This window comes from Lithobates pipiens, unplaced genomic scaffold, assembly GCF_037356315.1.
Source record: "Lithobates pipiens isolate NorthernLeopardFrog02 unplaced genomic scaffold, aLitPip1_a1.2 Scaffold_19, whole genome shotgun sequence".
Lineage (NCBI taxonomy): Eukaryota > Metazoa > Chordata > Amphibia > Anura > Ranidae > Lithobates > Lithobates pipiens.
In genome coordinates, this window is record NW_027507764.1 from 366,871,978 (window position 1) to 366,896,074 (window position 24,097).

At 41.3% G+C, this 24,097-nt stretch overlaps 1 protein-coding gene across 9 annotated transcripts in view; it reads right to left on the reverse strand.

The window, feature by feature from the left end:
* LOC143996942 (uncharacterized) overlaps positions 1-24,097 on the reverse strand; it is a 97,088-nt gene that overhangs the window by 66,964 nt on the left and 6,027 nt on the right. For all 9 annotated transcript variants that reach the window (XR_013277623.1, XR_013277621.1, XR_013277618.1 and 6 more), the window contains 2 exons: positions 8,149-8,198; positions 1,741-1,869 (listed from right to left, as the gene is read on the reverse strand). Coding sequence is in view for 1 of the 9 variants with exons in the window: in XM_077492266.1 (XP_077348392.1) it covers positions 1,741-1,869; positions 8,149-8,198 (179 nt within the window). In the remaining 8 variants the exon portion in view is untranslated. The remainder of the gene's footprint in view (positions 1-1,740; positions 1,870-8,148; positions 8,199-24,097) is intronic.

Below are 24,097 nucleotides of genomic sequence, written 5' to 3' on the forward strand. Positions count from 1 at the left end.
TCCTTCATCAGGTGGGGTGATCTCACCCCTGTAAAATCCAAATTTTGAAGATGCACACAAATTTGGACTCAAAATGTGGATTTCCATCATGATCCCATGCCTAAAATGTGTGTCTTTTCCCTACATCTATTTTGATAAAAGCACAAAACACAGTGTGTCAACATGTGCTATCTGCCATCATGGGATATCAAACTACGTGTTGTGTGATTAAGAAGAAGAGCAACAATATTTGGGACTTTAAATGAGGTAGTAGGGGCCGTTCAGATCCCCTCCTCCATCCCGGGTTCAATATTTAGAAAAAAAGGGGGAGCAACAGGCGGGACTTTGTGTGAGGCACACGGAGGCAGAGAAATAAATTTAGGTAAAAAACAGGTTTTAATGAATTCGAGTAGTCATATATTTACATATTATTGCACATAATCATACATTCATATTTTCAATTTCATCAAAATATACATTCCAACAAGGACTTAATAGTAAATACATGAGAAAATTCACATTCAGTAAGCACCAGTTATATATAGGTATGTGACACACTGAAGTGTCACTTAGGAAAAGTTCATGGATAAAGTGTACATATGGGTTTCTTCATATTGTATATTTGTCCACTTTCTTCCATACCATCCCAAATATGGTTGTTCTCTCTATTCATAGGTTACCATCAGGGTCTTCCTCCTGACGAGTGACAAAAAGGTCACGAAACGCGTAGAGCTGTCAACTTCCGCGTTGTGTACACAATTTTTAACAAAGAATGGATGTTCCTTTTTGATTTCTTTCTTTTTTTGTTTTTATTTTTTCCTAAGTGACACTTCAGTGTGTCACATACCCATATATAACTGGTGCTAACTGAATGTGAATTTTCTCATGTATTTACTATTAAGTCCTTGTTGGAGTGTATATTTTGATGAAATTGAAAATATTAATGTATGGTTATGTGCAATAATATGTAAATATATGACTATTCAAATTTATTAAAACCCGTTTTTTACCTAAATTTATTTCTCTGCCTCCGTGTGCCTCATACAAAGTCCCGCCCGTTGATCCCCCTTTTTTTCTAAATACGTGTTTTGTGGGTGCAACCCCTTCCTTGCAACTAAAGTAGATGAAAGGAAGGGGTTTCACCCCCGAAACACGTCCATTGATCTCCCATGATCTGAGCTAGCACAGGTTGACACACTGGGCCTTATTTCAGAAAGGACAATTCACTTTGCCCTACAAGTGCACTTGCATTGCACTTGTAGTGCAAAGCGGTTTGGTTCTTTTCAAATAAGCCACAGTGTGTCAACATGTGCTAGATCCTATCATGGGGATCAATGGATGTGTTTCAGGGGTGCAACCCCCTCATCTCATCTACTTTAGTTGCGAGGAAAAGGTTGCACCCACAAAACATGTACATTGATATCCCATGATGGCAGATAGCACATGTTGACACACTGTGTGCATCTTCAAAATTTGGCTTTACAATTACGTTAACATTTTTAGAAAAAGATAAACAATAACAATAATTTTTTTGTTTTTTGTTTTTTAGATTGATGATCAATGATGTTGGTCAGTCTTTTTTCAACATCATTGATGTTTTCCTTGACCTTCTCTAAATCCCTATTGCACACCATTATTTTGCTAATAAGTATTTGTGCACTTGCACTGTTGAACTGAGTTTCTTCTTCCACAACAGCCACATCACCAAAAAAAAACAAAAACACACCATGCATTATAAATATGCAGGCATTCATCTATTACCTGAAGCTGTGGTCTCAACCACTTCCTGAACCTCAGAATCCACATCCTCAGGTTGTGTGGTGAGTTCTTCCCCCTCTTCATTAGGTGTGGGGTTCATGGTGTCCTCATATGTCCCGATTCTTTTCTCCCCTATGTGAATACAAAAAAGGTATACTTAGCAGACAAATATTTGAGGCGAGAAATAGGAATATGAAACATTGCTTGGACATGTCATCCAATTGCCTGTTTTGGCAGAGTTCCAAGCTGACGACATGATTTTTTTCCCTTTATAAAGCTAGAATACTTACCTGTTTTTTTCAAGTTTCACACATGACCTCTAGTATCCACTGGAGCACCTACGTTGGACATCATAAAAAGGTTGTTCTAGTGTCCCACCCTGCGTCCGGATGTGTAAACAGCTGCTGAGTGTCCTCTCCTTACATTGAAAGTTTGCATTTTATTATAGTTACAAGCACATCTAAACAACAATGTACTAAACTTCTTTTAATACAAATAGTCATGAACAAATGTAGTTAGCCTGCATCTGCCAAAAACATTGTATTAGTGGTCGAATGGACGATCTTTACTACGAACGATTACTGTGCCCACAAACCTCAAACTTGCCATTTTAAACTGTACAACAGTAAAGAAAAGCACATGTATCAGAACTAAAATAATAATAATAATAATAGGAACACACAACAAAAACTAACTTTTTTGCAGCACTTTCCTGATCCTTCTATCACACACCTAATACATCCTTCCAATCCATACTGATTGTGCTCCCTCAATTTCAGGTCTTTCCTCAATTGCTCCTTGGATCATCGTACCCCAAAATTCCTGGGCAGACTTCTCACAACGTTAGTCATGATCTTGGCCTTTCTCACATTTGGGTTTTGGTATGGTCCATACTTCCCATCATGGTCTGCCCTCTTCAAGATGTCCACCATCTCCACCATCTCTACAAAGGACATATTTGAAGCCTCCTCCTGGATCTGGAACTGCCTTGCTCTGGGCTTTCGTCGTCATTGCTGCTCTCTGCATGCACCTGCTGTGTCTCTACCTTGTGCTCTCCCACTGCCCCGAAAGAGAAGAGGTGGGGAATACACTAGAAAGAAGGACAGGAGCAGAGGAAGAAGATGTAGAGGAGCCCAGCCTGAGCCAGGTATAACATTGTTCGGCATATTTCTTGTCAAAAATTTAATGATGTTAACTAGATGTTAATGATCACTCATTTCTAATTTAACAAAGTGGTTTACATATCAGTAGACAGTAGTGACCAAAAATGATTGGGACAAGAATGAAAAATGCTGGGGTCAGAATGATAGTCTTTTCTATTTGTTAACATTCAATTTGCAACAGTCATGAGCTACAAATTGTGTGTGATTGATGACCAGAAAACTGTTATGCTCCCTATTCAATTTCAAATTTTTGTTTTTGATAAATACTTTGGCTATGTGTTTTACTTCAAAAAGGACAGTTTGTTTGTGAGTGGGCAGGTACATTTCAAAAATACAACGTCAAATTAACAAGGGACACCAACATAGTTGTATCTCTTTTTAAAAAATACAAGATAATAATGGTGTTGTGGTAACTTGACACACAAAATGACAAAAATATTATTGAGATCTGTCGAAAATAAAATTATTGGAGATCACTAGAAAAAAAAATTATATTATTCTGGAGATCACGAGAAAAAAAAACGGATTATTCATGAGATCACGATAAATAATAAAAAATCAGTTTGTCAGAACTCTGTGAATATCAGCAGCAACACACAAATTCATTATTCTAGCATTATAAAGAAGAGAATGTGCTGCATTGAGAAATTTTCAAAATTTGCCGCATGATGAATGTGCTATCTCCATTACGAACGCTAGTTTTACAAGACCGAGTGCTTCCGGCTCGTATTTGATTCCGAGCATGCGGGAACCTTTGTGCACGGACTTGTGTAAACACAATCGGAATTTCCGACAACAACGTTTTGTGGGCAGAAAATTTGAGAACCTGCTATCAAACATTTGTGGGCGGAAAATCCGACAGCAAATATCCGAGAACAAGCTCACATTGAACATTTCCCGTCGGAAAATCCGACTGTGTGTACGCAGCATAATACTTTGTGTGGAAAAAATATTTATGGTATTTATTTGCCTCTAGCTGCCAAACCCATATTCACAAAGTCTAACTGCTGCCTGCAGATGGAAGAGAAAACATTAGCACCAATAATGCATTTGATTAGTAGATATCACTTCTCTACTCCTGGATGAGCTATGCTGTCAATATGCATGAAACTATATTGGTGAGGATGTAGACAGATAGTTTCTTGTGCCATTTAGTCTACTGGATTTGTGTATAAAATTCACAGATTTTATTAACGTTCATATGACATTATTCTTATTTATCCCCAAACAATACTTGGCTAAATTTTACTATTTTTTTATTTGTTTTACAAAAATCACAATTTTACATGTGACAGTTGCTGTTGCCCTTATTGGGCTATTAATAAATTGTGTGTGATTTTTATTCATGTAGCATATTTTAGTACTAAAAAGGACACACATAGGATAGCTGCTCTTTCCTAATCAGGCTTGATGTATACATTTCCTACTTCTTTCCCATATATTAATGGCAGATATCCCAAGTCTCCTACGGGGTGCGGGAGTCTCTCGCATGGCTCCCTGACACCCGCAAGTGCCGCATGATATCCTGGCTGTCAGCTGCAGCAGCCTGAGCGGCCCCCTCCTCCCAGCAAGGGGAGGCAGTGGTGTTGCTATGGGGGTGCGGCCAGCACCTTGGTGACACCAAGGCAACAGATAAGGTAGTGGATCCCCTTGCAGCACCGCCGGCTTTTTCCTTCCGGTTGCTCTGCAGAGGGATTGATTATACAGTACTTCCAAAGCAGGTGTGGCACAAGACTTCCTATGTGTCCCAGACTGTTACTCTGCCCTCCTATCATAACCCTCCAGCTCCCTGGTTCCTCAATCACTAAGCACTCCACCCTCCACCACTCCAGCTCAGAGAGTTAGGAAGCCGGGACAGCAAATGGGAGGTAAGCAGCAGCTGTGCAGTGGGAGCTGGCGCTGGATTCAAATAGAGGGAGGAGTGAGTCCAGGAGTGAGTGAGAGAGAGCAGATGAGTGTGAGGACAGCATTCATTACTGTTATACACTGCAATGTCTTCTCTGGCAGCACTGTGTTCCTGGCTGGCTCTCTGTGTGCTTCCACACAAAGCATGGTCACCATGCAGGCAGCCCCTGAGTCGTGTACACACATGGTGGGAGCATGGAAGCTCTAGAGGAGTGCTGATGCCTGGGAGGGAGGTGAAATAATTTGATGGGAAATCCTGACTGGTCAATTATTCTTCCAGGTGACCTTGACTGGGCAGAACGGCACTGATCAAAGGGGAGTACAGATTTCAAGTGATTTCTCCATTTCTCTATATGTATCCAGATCACACTGACCCTCCTTGATGTCTGTTGGCAGGTTGGCTGAGCCCATTTGCTTTGTTTCAACTTCCCTGATTTAAGAGGAAATGCTTCAGACTTCTATTGGGGGTGGGGGGACGTCACCTCCCTGAAATGAGTTTTTGCGAGTTGGGATGTCTGTAATGGTAATTAGCCATATATAGTGATGTCAACACCTCATCATGTAAAGCACACCAGAAATCATAGCTCAATCTACCAATGTATACATCTATTATCTATGTTTTAGAGAAAGCTTAGTCTAGCCACCACTAGGGAGTACAATGCTCTTGGGTAAATAAGCAACCTTAATGTCAAATGGGAGCACACCACAGTAGGTTGTAGTCCATGATGAATTAAACTTTATGACCCAGATAATAACAGTATGCAATAATATTTCCTTTCTACCGTAGGCTACTTGAACAAGAGGACGGATTTGTTCAGCTCTAATCATAATTCTTAGCCATAATGATTTTCAAAAAAGAGGGCTAAAAAAACAATAACATAGCGTAAAATATTAATTGTTTTGGCAAAAACATGTTTTAGCTCACTGAATTTACCTTAAAGTGATTGTAAGCGTCACAGAAAGTGTAGAGAATGCATTAAGGTAAAAAAAATTCAACCCATGCAACCACTTAAAGGGCACTTAAAGACTATGCACAGTAAGCTCAGTTATTCTTAAATAACCGTATCCTGTTTTTTTTTTATTACCCCACTTTAAAAGTGATAAGTGTAATACACTGAATAACCAATGCAGGTATAGTAAGTATTAGTCTTGTTATTCGTGTTTCATTCGTCATAAGATAGCTTTAGCATTTTTATTTTGCAAAAACTAGAATGGCTGTTGCTAGGATACTTGTTCGGAACCCTGACTTGTACAAACTATTTGTAGTTCATTCACTGTCAAGCAGAGCTTTATGGGGCACTGTCAGTATGATTGACAGCCACTGTCCCCTATCCACACTTGATCACCTGATCACAAGATGATGTTTACCAAACAAAGTCAACTTGTTGATGTGCTATTGTACTCTGCAAATTGCCTGAACCCCCTTCTCACGATTATGGGTGTCACACATGGGACATCACTTTACTGTATCTTTGAAAAATAACAACACAGAGGATGCCTGGTAGAGTTTGAGAGGTTATGAGCGCCATGGATGGACACCTCCGGGGTCAGTCCGCATAAACTTGTACAGATGCTGTTATGCCCCAGAATCTCACCTGCTGGGTTACAGTGGTGTTAAGTTCAAGGGTGTATATGCTAATGTTTATTAGTATGCTTTTTACATGTTTATATGTGGATATCCATGTACATGTAATGTGCCTATGTACTTTCAAATACTATGCCTTTTTTCCTCTCTGTTGATGGCATATATTCTGCTGTTGTTGACAACAATTTCATGATGTTAGATTGTACCTGTTTATCTACACTTCAATAAAGTACCTGTTACATAAAAAAAAAAAAAAAAAAAAAACATCTGTCCCTTGCCAGCTTTAAGACAGAGAACTGAATGATTAAAGACCGCTGATCACTCAGTTCTCAGGCTTCAGTCAGCAGAGAGCCGGTGACTATCAGTCACTGGTTCTCTGCTCTGCCCCTCGAGTGCTCACTGGGGTGCTAAGCTGTGGAGGGGGTGCCAGCTGCTGGTCCAGGCATCTGGATGGATCCCGACCATATGGTCATGATATTTTCAGAGCTTGCAACGGCTCTGTGGCATCAGCCAACAGTGGGATTTAGCCTGCTGTCAGCTGCAAATGGTTCACAGGAATGCAGAATAAACTGCACTCCTGTGAACCCCAGAAGTATAGCCAAAATAGCTTTGGCTATACTTCTCCTTTAAAGGAAAGTTTGTAAACACTTGCTGCCTGTCATATTTTAGCAGGTCCCCTTTGCTCACTGCAGCTTCAGCTGTGGGAAGAAGATAGATCTTTAAGTCACCAGTAAAATATTATCTTAAAATTATCTTAAAATTTGTAGCTTACATACATGCTTATCGACCAACTCTAAAATATAAAAACGTACACATATTTGGTGTCTGTACTTAGGATAAATAGGAGAACATTATTATGTTTTAAATAATAATATAGATACAAAAAAGTTTATTGAGAGTATACCAAAACTTAAAAAAATTGGTTTGGTCACAAGAGTTTTGAATCTGTGGGACTTGAAAGTCTGCAACAAAGAGAAGACTGTTTTGCTAAACTGTATGAGTTATTTTATTGTTAAATATCAAAATTATTTTTTTTTCATAACATTTTTTAATAAATAAATATTACATAGGTGTGCAATAGTTATTTTATCATATGAATCGCATTAAATGCAATTCAAACATGTCTTCTTTCACACAAATCTAGCCAAAGTGGACTAAACTTCGTCACTGCTATGCATATTTCAACTTTTAGACAAAAGTCAACAACTAAGCCTTCACCTCTATCTCTAACCTCTCAACCTAATTGTTGACACGACTATCAGAGGAATGGCCATAGTTGTCTCACTTGCATCACAGATCCAAATCAGATATTAGTTGATCTATGACCCCTTCACTTAGGTTACAGTGTGAATTTCAAATAAAATAGGTAAAGATGAAAAGGGGAGCAGATATACATCTGTCATAAATAACATGAAACACTAAATTAAGAGTAAATAATTGGGATTCTTGCCTAAGCACATTTATGAGTAGTCCTCTTTATGGCCCAAGAGGGAATGAAAGCTTGGAAACATTTTCACTGGATACCTAGTACAGGTGAGGCACTTAAGGCAGAATGCCCATATAGATCACTACAAAAAGGCCATGTGATGTATGAAAATATAGACATATTACCTCAGCAGACATAATTCCATGAGGATCAACGCTGCTACTGTTACTAGTCATTTTGTGAAAATCTCTGTATAGCTGCAGCTAGCCATCACTGAAACTCTGCAAATGGTGTAAAATGAAAAAATTATGAATCAATGAATAAAGTCTTACCTAGACTCTCTGCATTAGCCATTTGAGATGATTCCTGTCTCTGTGCGCACCTAAAAAAAAAAAAAAAAAAAAAATACAGATTATCATTAAAACAAATCATTAATAAAACAAATTATTGAAACATTTAGCAAATAAAAGTCTGCTATTCACTGTGTAAGTAGCATTACACACTTGTATGTGTCAGCATTGCATTTTAAAACATAAGGTACAACATAACTGAACACAGTGGACGTAATTTATAAATCTCTTTGAACAAAGAAAGAGATCAGTAGGGACTATTATACTTATTTACGTGCTTTTGTAACCACCTTGAAAATAATATAGCATTATTGACTAATGACTTATAATATTATAAGTTTTGTTTAGGATAAATGCATATAAATATGTTTAGTGGTGGATATTTGCAGAAGTTGCAATCTTATTCTGGCTTTACTGAGCTGGGTGTGTGTTCAGAACTTTCACTCTAAAGCCTCGTACACAAGCTCGGATTTTCGGATGAGCAAACGTCTGTTTTTTGTGGCATGCTAGTCTCATGTTGAAAGTGAAGAGGTTAATCACAATATGAAAATTTTAGAACAACAGAATATAATGTCAGAAGTGACCAAATGTGTTGAATAGTTTTGTATGTATTCTTTCGTTTCTGATCATGCGTAGTCTTGCTCTTACGATTTCTTTTGTACGAAAACCGCACTAATGAAACGAAAATTGGACGTTGAGTTTACATTTTTGTCGGATGTGAAGTTAACGTCTGATTTTTTGTTTCATTAGTACGGTGCACATCCAGCATTTGTCTGACAAAAAAAGCGAGATCGGCTGTGGAAAGCACTGTACTAATGATCCGAAAATCGACAGACAGCTCATCGTACTAATTTTTCCATCCAATTTTCGTATCGTATGTAGGGGCCTGAAGGCTCCATTCACACTTGTACAATTCCAAAGTTGTGCAACTGTGGTGCAAGTTTGAAGCAAGTTTGACACAACATTGTCGTAACTTTAGATGGGTGCGACTTTGGATTTGACCAATGATAATGGACAACTGTTGCATGTAAAACATTCAGGTATGACTTTCATGAGATTTTTGAGGGTTAACATTGAAGTCTATGGGAGTTATTTACAAAAGGCAAATCCACTTTGCACTACAAGTGCATACTACAAATGCAAAGTACACTTGAAAGTGCACTTGGAAGTGCAGTCATTATAAATCTTGTATAATAATAATAATAATAATAATAATAATAATAAATCTGAGGGGTAGATCTGAAATGAGGGAAAGCTCTGCTGATTTTATCATCCAATCATGTGCAAGCCAGAATGCTGTTTTTTTATTTTCCTTGCATGTCCCCCTCGGATCTACAGCAACTGCACTTCGAAGTGTACTTCCAATGCAATTTCAAGTGAACTTTGCACTTACAGTTTGCACTTGTAGTGCGAAGTGGATTTGCCTTTCATAAATAACCCCCAATGTCCCTTAACCACTTAAGCCGCAGACCAATTTGCAGCCAAAGGACCAGGCCCCTTTTTGCGACTCGACACTGCGTTGCTTTAACTGACAGTTGCGCGGTCGTGCGACATGTCTCCCAAACAAACATGGCGTCCTTTTTTCCCACAAATAGAGATTTCTTTTGGTGGTATTTTATCACCTCTGCAGTTTTTATTTTTTGCGATATAAACAAAAATAGAGCGACAATTTCGAAAAAAATTCAATATTTTTTACTTTTTGCAATAATAAATATCCCCAAAAAATATATAAAAAAACATATTTTTTCCTCAGTTTAGGCCGATATGTATTCTTCTACATATTTTTGGTAAAAAAAACGCAATTAGCAATTACTGATTGCTTTGCGCAAAAGTTATAGCGTTTACAAAATAGGGGATATTTTTATAGCATTTTTATTATTTTTTTTTACTAGTAATGACGGCGATCAGCGATTTTTATTCTGACTGCTACATTATGGTGGACACATCGGAATCTTGATAAGGACAAGGCACTCTAGTCCATCTAGCCAAAAGTGCTAGTGGACCTCTCTCCTTGTGGCTGGCCGACCACTGAGTACTAAGGTGGGGACTCGCCCAAACAGAGACCCCTAGGCAGGGAAGGAACCTATGGTCCACACATGTAGCTATTTTTCATCTAGCTGGTGAAATAGTTTCAGGTGTGCTTATCGTTAAACATTCTCCCTGGAAATGATAAAGACTGGTGCAGACAGATTTTACAAACGTGTCTCATGTGAGTCCTAAAAGTGGCACAGCATGTACTAGATATATGTACACTTGTAGCAAAATCTGTCTGCTCCAGGGTCTCACTCTGTATGCCAAAAGATAGTGGGTGCTGACAGCATGCAAATATGCAGCCACTTAGCGGGTGGGCCTTGGCACCGAGCAGTCGCATATTTATGTGCAAAAAAAGCTGTGCCGAGAGTGTGCACCCAGCTGCTAACAGAAAGCTCCCGATCGCTGTTTGTGATCAGGGCGGTCACATGATCATAAACCCCTCCTTGCCTCCTGGTATCCTATACCCCTCAAGGGACTGGAAGGCGTCGGTGCCAAGGGGTTAAAGGTAAAATTATATGATAACATGTTCAAGTATATGACAGAAATTATCCACAAGGAGCACTCTTACCTAATATTTATCATTTATGATTCCATAAGTTTGACCATGGACAGATTTGATAAGATCCTTGTCTTTACTAAGGATGAGCCGAACACCCCCCGGTTCGGTTCGAACCACAACCTTTCTAACAGACCGAAAATTCGTACGAACTTTAGAACCCCATTAAAGTCTATGGGACTTGAACGTTCAAATTCAAAAGTGCTAATTTTAAAGGCTAATATGCAAGATATTGTCCTAAAAAGGATTTGGGGACCTGGCTTCTGCCCCAGGGGACATGGATCAATGCAAATGTTTTTTTTTTAAAACAGACATTTTTTCGGGAGCATTGATTTTAATGACGATTAAAGTGAAAAAAAAAGTGAAATATTCCTTTAAATATCATGCCTGGGGGGTGTCTATAGTATACCTGTGAAGTGCCATGTGTTTCCCATGTTTAGAACAGTCCCTGCACAAAATGACATTTAACGGAAAAAAAAAACTGCTTGCGGTTTTAATGTAATGTCTGGTTCCGTCAATACAGATGAAAATCATTGAGAAAAATGGCATGGGTAGCCCCCCCTGCTCATTACCAGCCCCTTTGGGTCTGTATGGACATTAAGGGGAACCCGGTACCCAAATTAAAAAAAGGAAAGGCATGGGGCCCCCAGGCCCTATATACTCAGAACAGCAGTATAAAAGCGGTGCATACAAGACAGTAACTGTGTAGGTTTGTTGTGTGAAGTAGAATCTGTTTGTAATTTTGAACTGGTACATTTTTAAAGTGTAGCTCCAGTCAAAAAATCTATTTTAATCTATTTTTAAGCTTTTTGGAAAACATAAGTAAGGGTTATCACCCCTGTATAATTGTTTTGTCCGTCCGTCTTTTATCATCACACTTCCTGTTGTCTTCTTTCGTTTGCAAGTAGGAGACATTTATAAGTTGTATATATGAAAGTAGGGGCCTGCCCTATATGCTCTGAAGAAATTTGGCCCTAAGGTGTTGGTGTTGCCACAAGTTAACACTGTAATCCCTCAAAGTGACTCTTGGTGGGCGCTGGAGCACACTGCTGTGAACTATTATATCAAGAATTGTAATTACATGTCATTGTTGAACAGTGGTAGAAAAATTGGGCCTTTGGTGGTTGTGGTGGTGGTGGTGCTTGTGCCACAACACTGTAAGTCCTCACAGTTACTCTCGGTGGGAGCTGGAACGGGCCCTGCTGTGAAATATTATATCAAGAATTGTAATTACATGCACCTGTTAAACAGGAGCTGACAAATTGGGCCTTAGGCACTGGTGCTGGTGCCACGACACTGCAACCTCTCCCAGCTACTCTAGTTGGAGTGCAGGAATGAGCCCTGCTGCAAAGCATTCCATCAAAAATTTTAATTACATGTCTCTGTTAAACAGGGACTGAAAATTTTGGCCTTAGGCACCGGTGCTGGTGCCACGACACTGCAATCTCTCCCAGATACTCTAGTTGGAGTGCAGGAATGAGCCCTGCTGCCAAGCATTGCATCAAAAATTGTAATTACATACTCCTATTAAACAGGGGCTGAAAAATTGGGCCTTAGGCACTGGTGCCAGTGCCATGACACTGCAACCTCTCCCAGATACTCTAATTGGACTGCAGGAATGAGCCCTGCTGCAAAGCATTGCATCAAAAATTGTAATTACATGCCCCTGTTAAACAGGGGCTGAAAAATTGGGCCTTAGGCACTGGTGCTGGTGCCACGACACTACAACCTCTCCCAGATACTCTAGTTGGAGTGCAGGAATGAGCCCTGCTGCAAAGTATTGCATCAAAAATTGTAATTACACGCCCCTGTTAAACAGGGGCTGAAAAATTGGGCCTTAGCCACTGGTGGCGGCACCCAGAACCAAAAAAGTTCTTCCAAGCTATCAGCAGGATCATTGAGGAGGAAGAGGATAGTCAGTCAACATAACAGGACAGTCACTCAGCATCAGCATAGGCAGTCTTGAAGGGATGTGACATTTCAAAAAAAATTATTCGGTTACATCAGCTTCAGGTTCTTGGTAGCTGGTGGTGATCCAAGACTCATTTATCTTTATGAAGGTCAGTCGATCAACTGAGTCGGTGGACAGTCGCACCCTGTGATTGGTTATAAAGCCTCCAGCAGCACTAAATGTGCGTTCCTGGCTTTAGCTGGCGTGGCGTCAACCACCTCTTGGCCTGCCTTTGCAGAGCTGACAAAATATCTGCCCCGGTGTGGCTCCTGTCCCCCAAACACACCAGCGCAAGCATGGCATCTTTTTGCCTGCGTACTTGTGTAGCCCTTTGAACGCCTATGGAGCACCGCTGGTTCCGAGGACAAAGCACAGGAAGAGGCCATGGAAGAAGAAGAAGAGGAGGGGGTGGAGGAGAGAGGTGTGTCAGAACCAGTAGTAGCATTTTGGAGGCGTAATGGCAGAACAACCTCCAACACTACTGCACCTTGTCCTGCTTCCTTCCCAGCTGCCAGAAGAGTGACCCAATGGGCCGTGAAAGCTAGGTAACGTCCCTGCCCATGCCTGCTGGACCATGAGTCAGCGGTAATATGCACTTTACCGCTGACTGCCCTGTCCAGCGAGGCATGGACATTGCCTTCCAAATGGTGGTAGAGAGCCGGAATCGCCTTCTGTGAGAAAAAGTGGCATTTGGGGACCTGCCACTGAGGAACCGCACATTGCACAAACTCATGGAAGGGGGTCGAGCCTACCAACTGAAAAGGCAGCAGTTGAAATGCTAGCAATTTAGCCCAGTTAGCATTCAAACGCTGAGCATGTGGATGGCTTGCCAAGGAGCTGCATGGCAGGTCAACATATGTCTGGTCAAGCATGTGGTGCCCAAGCGGCTGATACGCTTGAGACATATGTTGCAAATAGCAGCAGTGCGATCTGATGCTATCGTCTCAAAAAAGGCCCACACCAAAGAACTTTTGGAATAACGCGCAGAGGCAGTGCTCTGCACAGGCGGAGCTCTGCAGTGTGATTCAGTCGGTGTGCTGCCCTTAAGCTTGCCCCCGGAGGGCATCCTGCCTCATTGGAGATGTGCCTCCTCCTCCTCCTCTCTCCTATCAGGCACCCACGTGGAGTCAGTGACCTCATCATCCCCTCCCTCTTCATCACTGGAGCAAAAATGGCAGTATGCTGCAGCTGGTGAAACATGACTGCCAGATTGCTGTCCTTCTTGAGCATCCCCTCTCTCTGCGCTCACGCTACTGCCTTCCTCTAGCTGGGTATCATCATCAGAGCCTTCCAAACACTGGGCACCCTCCTGGAGCATGTACCCAACACTGTGCTCAAACAGTTCGGGGGACTCCTCAGGAGGACATGGTGGGTCTAGGGAAGGAGTGACTGGTGACATTGAGACGAGCGAAGAGGACGCGTTGGCAGCTGCTTTGCCAGTACCCTGAACCTGGGTGAGAGAGGATGAGGAGGGCTTGGTCATCCACTCTACCAAGTCTTTGGCATGATGTGGCTCAACACGTCCAGCTGCCAAAAATAAGGACAAGCGTGTCCCATGGCCACGTGCTGATGACAATGCACCGCATCCACGACCAGCACTGTTGCCTCTAGACACAGAGCTTGCTTGCCCTCTTTTATTGGCTCGTGACTGTCTGCCTCTCCTTGTTGGCCTTCCAGACATACTAATGGCCTGCAGGGAGATGGGAAAAACAGAAATGGGGGTAGCTTTAGGTGCACACTGAGCAGATGACACAGCACACCAACTGTAATTACTGCAGCTGCCTGCCTGTGGTATAGGATCTGAAGAACACCAGCAATTGGGGTAGCTTTGGGTGTATGCTGTGCAGGAAGCACAATACACCCACTGTAACTGCTGCAGATGCCTGTGTTACAGAAACAGAACAACAGCAGCAATAAGGGGTAGCTTTAGGTGTATACTGTGCAGGAGGCACAATATACCCACTGTACCCGCTGAAGATGCCTGTGTTACAGAAACAGAACAACACCAGCAGTAAGGGGTAGCTTCAGGTGTATACTGTGCAGGAGGCACAATACACCCACTGTAACTTCTTCAGATGCCTGTGTTGCAGAAACAGAACAACACCGGCAATAAGGGGTAGCTTCAGGTGTATACTGTGCAGGAGGCACATTACACCCACTGTAACTGTTGCAGATGCCTGTGTTACAGAAACAGAACAACACCAGCAATAAGGGGTAGCTTCAGGTGTATACTGTGCAGGAGGCACAATACACCCACTGTAACTGCGCTAGGTTAACAAGCAAAGATGACACTGTCCCTGCCTATCCTGCTCTCTCCCTGCACGCCAACACACTACACAAGACCACCACGCTGGTGGCCTTATATAGTGTGGAGCGTGTACTAAATCCCCCTGAGCTATAATTGGCCACAGGCATCCTGCCTGTGGCCAATTATGGCTCTCCTCGCTGTCGGCACTGTGCGGGGTCACAGTGTATGCTTGGCCAATCATCAGCCAGCAATGCACTGTGATGGCTCAGTGCATTGTGGGTCGTGAGTGCCACATGAATATGGTGCGAATGGCCCACAAAGTTCTGGATTCATCGAGCAGGCGAACAGCTGGTGTTCGAGTTGAACAGCCGGTGTTCGAGTCGAACATGTGTTTGACTCAAACACCAAGCTCATCCCTGGTCTTTACTATATGTTTTTGGATTACAGATACTACAATGTCTTTTTAAGAAGTTGTCTGTGGTCTGGCTAAGTTAAGGCGACTGAGATGGTGTATTAAGGTGCAAGTGGTAAGATTTGGATAGATATGTGGTGACAGAATGAGAAGTCCGAGTTCAGGATTACATCTAGCACCCTGGCATGAGGGGAGGGATTGATAATAGTGCTATTGATCTTGATTGAAATGTCAAGGGTAGCGGTAGGGGCATGGAGTGGAGGAAAGGTAACTTGGTGGTGTCATTGGTTAAGAAGTGTGTATTTAGGAAATGTTACAGGGGTGAGGGTGGAAAGATTTGGACAGTAATTGGATGACGGGCTGAAACAACTTTGTCAATCAAAGTCAGTAAGCCAATGAGGAGAGAGAGGGGACACACAGAGCAACGGCTTGGCTGGGGCACCCCCATAGCAAGCTGCTGATATATCAGTAGGTACTAAATTAGTGATGCACAAACTTAATGACCAGAACTGTTAGTTTCTAGTAGAAAGTGTGGGTCAAGAGATTGTATAGGAGCCCAAGACAGAAAATGCAGCACCACTGAGATTATACTTTTTTCAAATACAGATTTATTATAATGTGCACAGCACTGATCAATTACTGTTCTAGGTTTTATATCCATCTGGGCATATTTAACATGGAGTATGTTTGCGTAAATCAATTTCCCCACAATTTCAAATCACTGTTCTGTCTAAATCAACTTTGCGTATGTTTAAATGACTTTTGTAGGGTATATTACTGTAAAGTGTCTCTGTGTATTAATTGACATTAATAGTTCTGTTTTCGCTGTAAAGGCATTTGAAATATTTTTAAGCTACCTGTATAGATAAATTAGCAAATAGGTATACATACTTTTGTTATCAGCACTGAAAGCCAGGCAGTGGTGGTTTATGGCACAGGGTTCCAGCCACGGGGGAACTTTTATCAATTCTATTGCACAACAATGCAATGCTGAACAGGAACTGTGAGGCAGGAATATGGGACGGAAATTTCGACGTAAAAGGTCCGATCGGATTATATTGTCGGAAAATCCGTTCGTGTGTGGGCTCTATCAGACTTTTTCCTGCAGAAATTCAGATGGAAAAAATTTGAGAGCAGGATCTCAAATTTGCAGACAAAAAAATCCGATCTGACTTTTTCCGATTGTTTGTAGAGAATTCCGATCGGACAAAGTGCCACGCATGCTCAGATCAAATTACGAGACCAAAGCTATTGGCTACTAGCCTCAACGTAGTCCCGTCGTAAGGAACGAACGTCATCACGTTCCAAACTATCTGATTTTCCGACAACTTTGTCCGACTGTGTGTATGCAACACCAGTTTAAGACAAAATCCATCAGAAAAAAACAGACGGATTTTGTTGTCGGAATGTCCGACCGTGTGTACAAGGCATAAGGTTGCACCTTATATTCAACGACTCCCTCTGCTCCTCTTATGGTGAACCTGTCCTCAGATCATGCACACTAAAGTCTTTACACAACCCTCAATCATCACTGTACCTTTAAGTATTGTAAAGAAATTAATCTTCAATCAAAGTTTACAACCCAGACATTGTGGCTTTTTGTACAAGAACAGAATCTTGGCAGGCTTCCAGCTTTCTAATCAAGCAGATGTTTCTAAGCTTTTTTTTTTACAGCTGCTGTTAAGGGCACCTGATGCTTTCTTTAACCACCTCTGAATGCCCCTCCAAGTTAGCCAATGTGTCCATGCACACGTAAACATTCAGAGGCATTTGGAGGCATAAGCGTTTAAGGGCAGTAGAAAAAAACGACAGCCTGTGCGTCCAGGAGCAGAGGCTGTTGAGCTGTAAAAAAGGAAAGACGCCCAAAAATGCAGGTAAACGCTGATAAACGCTGTAACAAGCGTTTAGTCATGTTTAGTGTTTTTAGGCGTTTTTACATTATAGGGAGTGTTTTACTGAAAAAACGCCCAAAAACGCTAGTGCCAAAAAACGCCCATAAACGCTATTTAAAAATGTGGCTAACAGCGCGTTTTTTTGGGCAGTTTATTTCTTTATTTATTTCAACATTTTATCATATACAAAGAGAGAAAAAAATGAAAAAAACAACTTTGCCCCCCCCCCCCAGCAGAGCAAGGTATATCTTTACAAAAACAAATATCTTGCTTTACACATTTCCCTTTCTTCCCTTCCAAACACCCACCTCCCCCTTCCCCCCACCCCTCTTTAGAGAAAAGAAAAACCCCTTTCCCCCTTACTCCTACAACCTAAACAACTCGCTATATTTCCTGGTTGATTTGAATATTTCCCACCTTTCCCACCTCTTATAAAAACCCCGGCTTCCTCCTCCCTCCTCACCAGCCCTAAGCCCTTCCTTTCTATATATTACATCTATTTTATCTAACCATTCTCTTATTTTGGGGCTATCTACTTCCTTACATTTTTTCAGGATCAAACTCTTTGCAGAATTGATCAAATGGATTATCAAAGAGTTGCTATATTCTTTTAATGGGATGTCTACCGTATGGAATAGACATACCCAGGGGTCTTTGGGTATCTGGATACCAGTTATCTCCTTTATAAATACTTAGTATTTCCTTCCAATAAGTTTTGATCTTTGGGCAATTCCACCAAATATGGGCCATGGTCCCTATTTGCTTGCATCCCCTCCAGTATTCCATAGTTTGCCCTGTTTGGTATTTCGCTTCTATGTCCGCTAACGAGGCACTGTTTGCTAACTAGGCACTTATAATTCATTTCAATCATTCTGATGTTTACCGAGGATTCATGTACCAATTTTAATATTTTCCCCACCTCTTGATTCTCTCCATGTTGTCCTATTTCCCGCTACCAACTTTTTATATATGCCGGTACCTCCAGCCCATTTTCTTCCACAAGGTTTTTATAGATCCGTGAGATCCCCCCAGCCTCACATAGATGATCCAAAGCCATCAATTCTTCCCCTCCTCTTAACGGCTGTGGTAGGGCTGAAACAAAATGCCTGAGCTGGAGGTACCGCCATTCATTCATCTCAAACAAATCTTTTTTCATCTTTAATTCTTGCAGTGAACAAATTTTCCCCCTGTATAAAATGTGTCTCAATTGGACATTTTCTTTTTTTATCCAATTCCCTCCCATTTTACTTGCACCCGGTGTAAAGTAATTATTCTCTTTTAAGACTATTAGTGGGGAGTTATATTTTCATTTATTGTGTTTGTGCACCCCATCCCAAACCCTAATTGCATTTCTTGTCAATATAAGTGTATTTCCCCCTAGTGATCTGTGTTGTGGTGGTGTCCAAATGTTCCTCCCAAAATTTGTGTCCGCTATATTGTGCTCTATCATAACCCATCTTTTCTCACTCTTCGACTTTGTCCATTCTACCACCGTGTTAAAATCACTGCTTCTTAATACTTTTTGAAGTCTGGTATCTTGTACACACGGTCGGAGATTTCGACAACCAAATCCGTCGGATTTTGTCCGACGGATTTTGTCCGAAACTGTTGTATACACACGGTCGGACGAAGTTGTCGGAAAATACGATCGTTCAGAACGTGATGACGTTATTTCGTTATGACGGGAATACGTTCAGGCTAGTAGCCAATAGCTTTGATGTAGGAATTTGATCTGAGCATGCGTGGCACTTTGTCCAATCGGAATTCTCTACACATGATCAGAGTATGTCTGATCGGAGCATTTTGTCGGAAAATATTTCCAGCAAGTTGGAAAATTTGGTCCGACGGATATTCAGACGGAAACAGTCCGATGCAGACCACACACAGTCGAAATATCCGACAAAACGCTCTAATCGGACACATTCCATCGGAATCTCCGATCGTGTGTACAAGTGCTTACCGTATATACTCGAGTATAAGCCGAGATTTTCAGCCTCTTTTTTGAGGCTGAAAGTGCCCCCCTCGGCTTATACTCGAGTCATCGCTGTCTGCCCGCTCGATCAGCGTGTCGAGCAGACAGACAGCGGCCATTCTATTCAAAAGCCGCGCCTCCGGCTCCGCCTTCGCCTGTGATAGGCGGAACACTGAATTTCCCAGCAGCCTGTGTTCCGCCTATCACGGACATCGTATCATCCTCGTACTACGGACGAGGATGATACGACGTCTGTGATAGGCGGAACACAGGCTGCTGGGAAATTCAGTGTTCCGCCTATCACAGGCGAAGGCGGCGGCGCAGCTTTTGAACTTTACAATGGCCGCCGACGAAGAGGGCACGGGACGGAGGCAAGGGAAGGCACGGCACGGGACGGGACGGGACGGGACGGCGGCGGCAAGGCACGGCACGACACGGGACGGATGCAAGGAGGCAAGTCACGGCACGGGACGGAGGCAAGGAGGCAAGGCACGGGACGGAGGCTCGGGACAAAGGTAGGCTGGACACACACACACACACACACACACACACACACACACACACACACACACACACACACACACGGATGGAGACACACACAGGGATGGATGGATGGATGGATGGAGACACACACACACACAGGGATGGATGGATGGATGGATGGAGACACACACACACAGGGATGGATAGATGGATGGATGGATGGAGACACACACACACAGGGATGGATGGATGGATGGATGGACACACACACACACAGGGATGGATGGACGGACACACAGGGATGGACGGACACACAGGGATGGACGGACACACAGGGATGGACGGACACACACACAGGGATGGACAGGCATGTCTCACCCTCGGCTTATACATGAGTCAATAAGTTTGCCAGTTTTTTTGGGGGTAAATTGGGGGCCTCGGCTTATATTCGGGTCGGCCTATACTCGAGTATATACGGTAGTCCTCCCTGAACTTTCTCCATTTGAAGGGTCCCTAGGGCTATTCTGAGTTTCTTATTTTGCCGAATTAATTTAGTAATTAAGGTTTTAATAACTCTAAAATAAGCCGTCGGAATGTAGATGGGAAGCATCTGGAATTTGTACAATATTTTACGCAAAATAAAAAAAATGTAAATGCGTTTATATGACCTATCCAGGACAAGGGTCATGTTACTATTCTCCTTATTTGCCACTAATATTTTAATTCCTCCAGCAATGGAATAAAATTTGCCTGGTAGATTTTCCCCAAGGATGGTGTTTTAACGCTGCTTTTTCCTGGCAGCAGTACTGGTGTTTTTTAAAAATCCTGTGTGCATGAGGCCTTAGGCCTCATGCACACTGCAGCTGTCAAATACCCATTTTACAAGCATATTTTTTTTCTGCTCCTAAACATACAGCTAATGTTATGCACATATAGGCTTTTAGAGGAGTTTAGAGGCAAAGGCATCTTGGGATAGAAATCTGAAGATAATTGCATTCAGGAGAGGAATGTTTTGGCAGAAAAAACAACCAAGCCACCTAAATTCATGTAAACGTCTCTAAATGCATCTAAATGCTTAGTGCAATTAGCACTTGAGTGTTTATTCATTTAAATGGCTGGAATAAATTAACATTCTGCCCAATGAAATGAATAAACACTCAATAAACATTGAGTTTTAATAATAAAATTTTAATAATAAAATAAACACTTTGAAAACATTTGGCTTTAGGTGCATTTTTAATGCTGCTTTTCTCCTGTAAGGAGAAAAGTGTTCAGAAGACCCTAGTGTGCATGAGCTCTAAAAAAAGCGATTGAAACCTGACTCTGGAGCCAATGTTGTGATCTTTAAGGACCTTTGAGAATGAATAACTTCACAATAAAAGAAGCCTAAGAGGCCGGATATGGCTTGTTTTACAGCTGAACTCCAGGAATTCAGCTGTTTTTTAAAAAGTACAGGCATACTATGAGTAAAGTCCAATGAGGTGCATGCCACCTAGTGGACTTATCTCTTGAATTTACATCTGCCAGATTTATGAAGAAGGTATAGTACTGGAGGCTCTGTTGCTGGACCTTCTGATCTCAGCTCCTTCAGTTTCAGAGTTGATGCAGCTTCAATGCACACCCCTTCCCTCCTCCTGCCCAATCACAGAAGCTTTTGTGTGATGTCAATCCATTCACAAAATACAAATGCTTCTGTGAATGGGCAGTATAGGGGGGAGGAGCGGGCAGAGTTGCTGTGTGGGCTTCTCTGTTCTCAGAGCCCTGAGTGTCTCCTCCAGGAGAACCATAAACCTGTCAGATGTAAATAGTACAGAAAAGTGCAGGAGGTGACATGCACTACTTTGGAATTAACTCATAGCATGCCCAAACTATTATTATTAGTGGCCGATTGATTGGAATTCAGCTTTAAAGAATATGTGTAGTCTATAATCTGGACACAGGTGCATTTTAAGTAAAACTTTAACAGAATGCAACCTGTCCCTGACCACTTTTTAACTGTACATTCCTTTTTTCTCACCTTAACATATGTTTTATCTAGATTTACATGCAGACCAAGCTGTCTTGTGTTGTGCTGAGTTTTATTTAATTTCTTAATTTTCCAAAAATATGATGACAATAAATGACAACTTCAAAAAAACTTGCCATGCTTCTTACTTAATAACTTGGACTGTCTAATCTCCAAAAAGGGGTCTTTTGGGGGGGTACTGTCCTGGCATTTTAGGAGCTTAAGAAATTAGATAGGCCATCGGTACATGAGGATTGATCAATTTCCAAATATATATAGCATAGTTTTTAGACTCTATAACTCACACAGACCAAATAATATATACTTTGTTGGGTTATTTTTTACCAAAGACATGTAACAGACTACGCTTTAGCCTAAATTTATGAAGAGAAATTATTTGTTTGCAAAATTTAATAACAGAAACTAAGGAAAAGAATGTTTATTTTTATTTTTTTATTTCAGTACTTTTTCATGTATATCGCAAGAAAAAAAAAACCCAGTGGTGATTACTGTAATTACCACTAAAAGAAAGCACTATTTGTGTGAAACAAATAAATATTGCATGACTAATGGCCGTTACACATGATCTGAAAATCAGATGAAAAATAACGCTTTAGATGCGATCGTCCAATAATCAGATTTTTAGTACATAGCTTTCGAGAGCTGATCACGACAAGTCATCTGATATTATTCAATCGGACAAGCACAAAAATCTTCTGGACGTCAAGTGGTTAACTTTCCTCTTAACAAGTGACTCTGAAAATGAGGCCTTAAAAACCTTTTCCCCACTCTAAATCTAAAGGCTTGTTCTTGCCATAATGCATGGAATACTGTATTAAAACCATACTTTACTACAACTATATTAAACCCATGCTGCATCCCAATACACATTTACAGTAAAAATATAAATTCTAAAAAATCATACAATGAGGTACAACAAAGGGCCTATTCAAAATGAAGAAACATTATGATGACATGTATAGTATAGTTTATACAGCCCTGGTAGTATAGGGCAGTGATGTCGAACCTTGGCACCCCAGATGTTTTGGAACTATTTCCCATGATGCTCAACTACACTGCAGAGTGCGTGAGCATTATAGCAAATGTAGTTCCAAAACATCTGGGGTGCCAAGGTTAACATCACTGGTATAGGGACTGACTATAGTGCAGGACTCTAATATGTGTAATGGTTATGGCAGGCCCCAAGGGAAAAAATAATAGCTTGAAACTTTTCACATGGATTGATATTATTCTTTTTGCTGCTGATTTCTTACTCAATTTAATAAAAAAAGTTATTTTATGTATTTGTAAGCCCTAAATTTAGATTACATTTTTTTTCGAATTGACTGTTTTTAACCCCTGCATGACAAAAGAGGATTTGATGCAGTACCAAGCAATTTCCAAAGGTGTGTGCTACTTTCTGTGGAAAAACATGAATGTAGGTAATAAATCAGGGCTCTTAGTTACATTTTTTTAAATGCAGTCTATGGATTAGGTAGACATGGGTGGAATAGTTGTTCTTTGAAAAGAGTTACGTTTTAAGTATAAGGACTAACTAGATTAAGAGATAAGGTTTAGGGATAAGCCAGGCTGTATTTACCATCAGATATTTGTGGGCTAGTGTCTAGGGCTGAAGGGGAATGCCTAGTAAACAAGGGTCAAATGTCGGGGAAACATCAGCCGGTTTAATAAAAAAACGGCCAACATTAATTTGGCCAACTTCTGTCGGATTAGCATGCTGTAAAGCCAGCAGTCGATCGTCTCTTGATCACCAATGGCTGAGAGCCTGGATCAGAATGTGTCAGAACACAACAGCTCAGCGGGGAAGATTGCTGTACTAACTAGTGTGTACTAGGCTTTAAAGGGACTAGCACCAAACCTCAAAATGTATAAATTCTTCTTTTTTGTCACCCTCGGGACATTTATGTCTAAATTCATTAAGAGAACTGTCAAGGAAAGAGATCCAGAGGATATTGAAAAGTGTTAAATTGACACTAAACTCACATTTTTCTATACAAATAAATGCAATATGTTTAAATATAAGTAGAATATATCTTCTATCTCCCTCTTCCTTTGTTTAATCTCTCAAAATGTAATCTTATTTTGCTGTTCTCAGACCTCATTTTTAAGGGTGGCTAAATTCGTTCTCCATGTCCCGATTGTGTGGGTAAACATAGCCACTCCTTCTTATTAGCACTGACATGAGACATGCACTAAGAGGAGGAGTGTTGTGGGACATTTTAGGGGGAGTAGTGTGGGAGTGTTATTTGGAATGTGTGTAATGGCTTGCTGAGAACTATAGGAATTGTAGTACGCATAGTGACCAGAAATAATGGACACTGCTGGCTCTATACTAGCCGTGTTGAGGTGCATCAGTG